Source organism: Austrofundulus limnaeus, unplaced genomic scaffold (genome assembly GCF_001266775.1).
Source record: "Austrofundulus limnaeus strain Quisiro unplaced genomic scaffold, Austrofundulus_limnaeus-1.0 Scaffold349, whole genome shotgun sequence".
Classification (NCBI taxonomy): Eukaryota; Metazoa; Chordata; class Actinopteri; order Cyprinodontiformes; family Rivulidae; genus Austrofundulus; species Austrofundulus limnaeus.
This window is the reverse complement of record NW_013952751.1, coordinates 388,401-389,928: the sequence shown is the minus strand read 5'-3', so window position 1 is coordinate 389,928 and position 1,528 is coordinate 388,401. Positions and strand designations below refer to the sequence as shown.

General features: G+C 37.5%; 1 protein-coding gene across 9 annotated transcripts in view; it reads right to left on the bottom strand.

Annotated features, from left to right (window-relative positions):
• Positions 1-1,528, bottom strand: part of celf2 (cugbp, Elav-like family member 2) — a 288,250-nt gene that overhangs the window by 10,991 nt on the left and 275,731 nt on the right. For 7 of the 9 annotated variants that reach the window (XM_014022919.1, XM_014022920.1, XM_014022921.1 and 4 more), the window contains one exon: positions 424-603. In XM_014022919.1, the coding sequence (XP_013878373.1) occupies positions 424-603 (180 nt within the window). Of the gene's footprint in view, positions 1-423; positions 622-1,528 lie in introns of all 9 variants that reach the window. The other 2 variants (XM_014022917.1, XM_014022918.1) reach the window with 1 other exon arrangement.

Below are 1,528 nucleotides of genomic sequence, written 5' to 3'. Positions count from 1 at the left end.
TCAATATCCCTTGTATAATGTTATCCCCCATTTTTTGGATGATTTATAGGGTTTAATTTCTAGTATTATACATGAATAAATACACTATATGTCCTCATTTTATGTTTTGACATAGAATAAACAGATAAGGTTACAAAAAAGACTAATTTAAATCCAAACAATTTCTTTTTACTAAAACAACTTGTTTGATAAATCAATAAACACCTAAAATAGCGGTATATATATTTTAATAGTTAATGTGTATAAAATATTATAAATAACTTCATAATAATATTTTTTAATTAAGAACTGGCTATGCTGATGATCTGAACTTGAACCTCTCTGAATGTCTCCTGCTGTCTGCTTGCCCTTCTACAGAACAATCCTGCAGGCAACACTGAATACATGTTAAGGGAAAAAGGCTTCAGCCCCGGGGCTACTGACCCTCTTTTTGGCTGCCGGCGGCCCCTTGCTGCTGCAGCAGGGACTGGCTGTAGAGGGTGGGCAGTGCGGCGGCAGCGTACTGCTGGATTCCTGAGTAAGCCTGCGTCAGTGCGTCCATGGTGCCTGCCGTCCCGTTGGTGAGCCCTGCGCCACCCAGGCCTCCGTTTAGAGCCGCCATACCTGAGAGCATTTGAGCAACTTTACATAAAACCCAACAATAAAGAAAGAAGAATGCACTTACTCATTAGCGCTCCCACTGAAGGTTGTGTTTTAAACCACACATACATACAYGCACAGACACGCATTAACGGTCACAAGAACATGTCATGACAKACATTAAGAACACATCAACATCGTKTCAAAACACGTGAGACAACAGCCAACACGTGACAGGACGAGACGCACAAAGTTTAAAGTTTACAGTTAGTCAGGTGTTGTATGAGTTTAGCTGATGACAGCCAGAGCTGCACACAGATATTAGAGGAAAGAAAGCACAGCGTTGCATGAGCAAACAAAAAAACCCCATCTACACTGCACCAGATTATTTTTATTCCATTTTCAGAAAGATTTCTGTCCACACACATTTTACTAGAGCTGCAGAATTACCTTTGCTGGGCCACTAGTTGGCGACAACTCCCACATTAACGACATCAGAATACAGGGACAAAATATTCTCAGACTGGCTAAAAAAACTTTACCAAAACCAGTATAGCTTGTTTTTATTTTCCCTTTGACACTGTTAACAATTTAATTATCAATTTCAATCATTTCATCACACAAAGAAAGTTTTTAGTGACACAAAGATGTATTAAAAATGATAAAATTGGCTCCATTGTTGTTTTAGTTTCTCAAAATTTCCATTTATCTTTTATATGTGTACACACCATAGTGATGTCAAARAAAGCATAAAAAACACTATTTTTATGTCAAAAAAATCTGTTTGTGTGGACAGGAAGTGTAAATGCAGCAGAAAATCGCAGTTTTAAAAACATCTGGAGTCATGTAATTTGGGGCAAACTTAGACAAAATATTGTTTACAAGACAGAAACATCAAAACAACCAGGATCATGTGACACGAAAAAATGTATAACAACTATATATATAT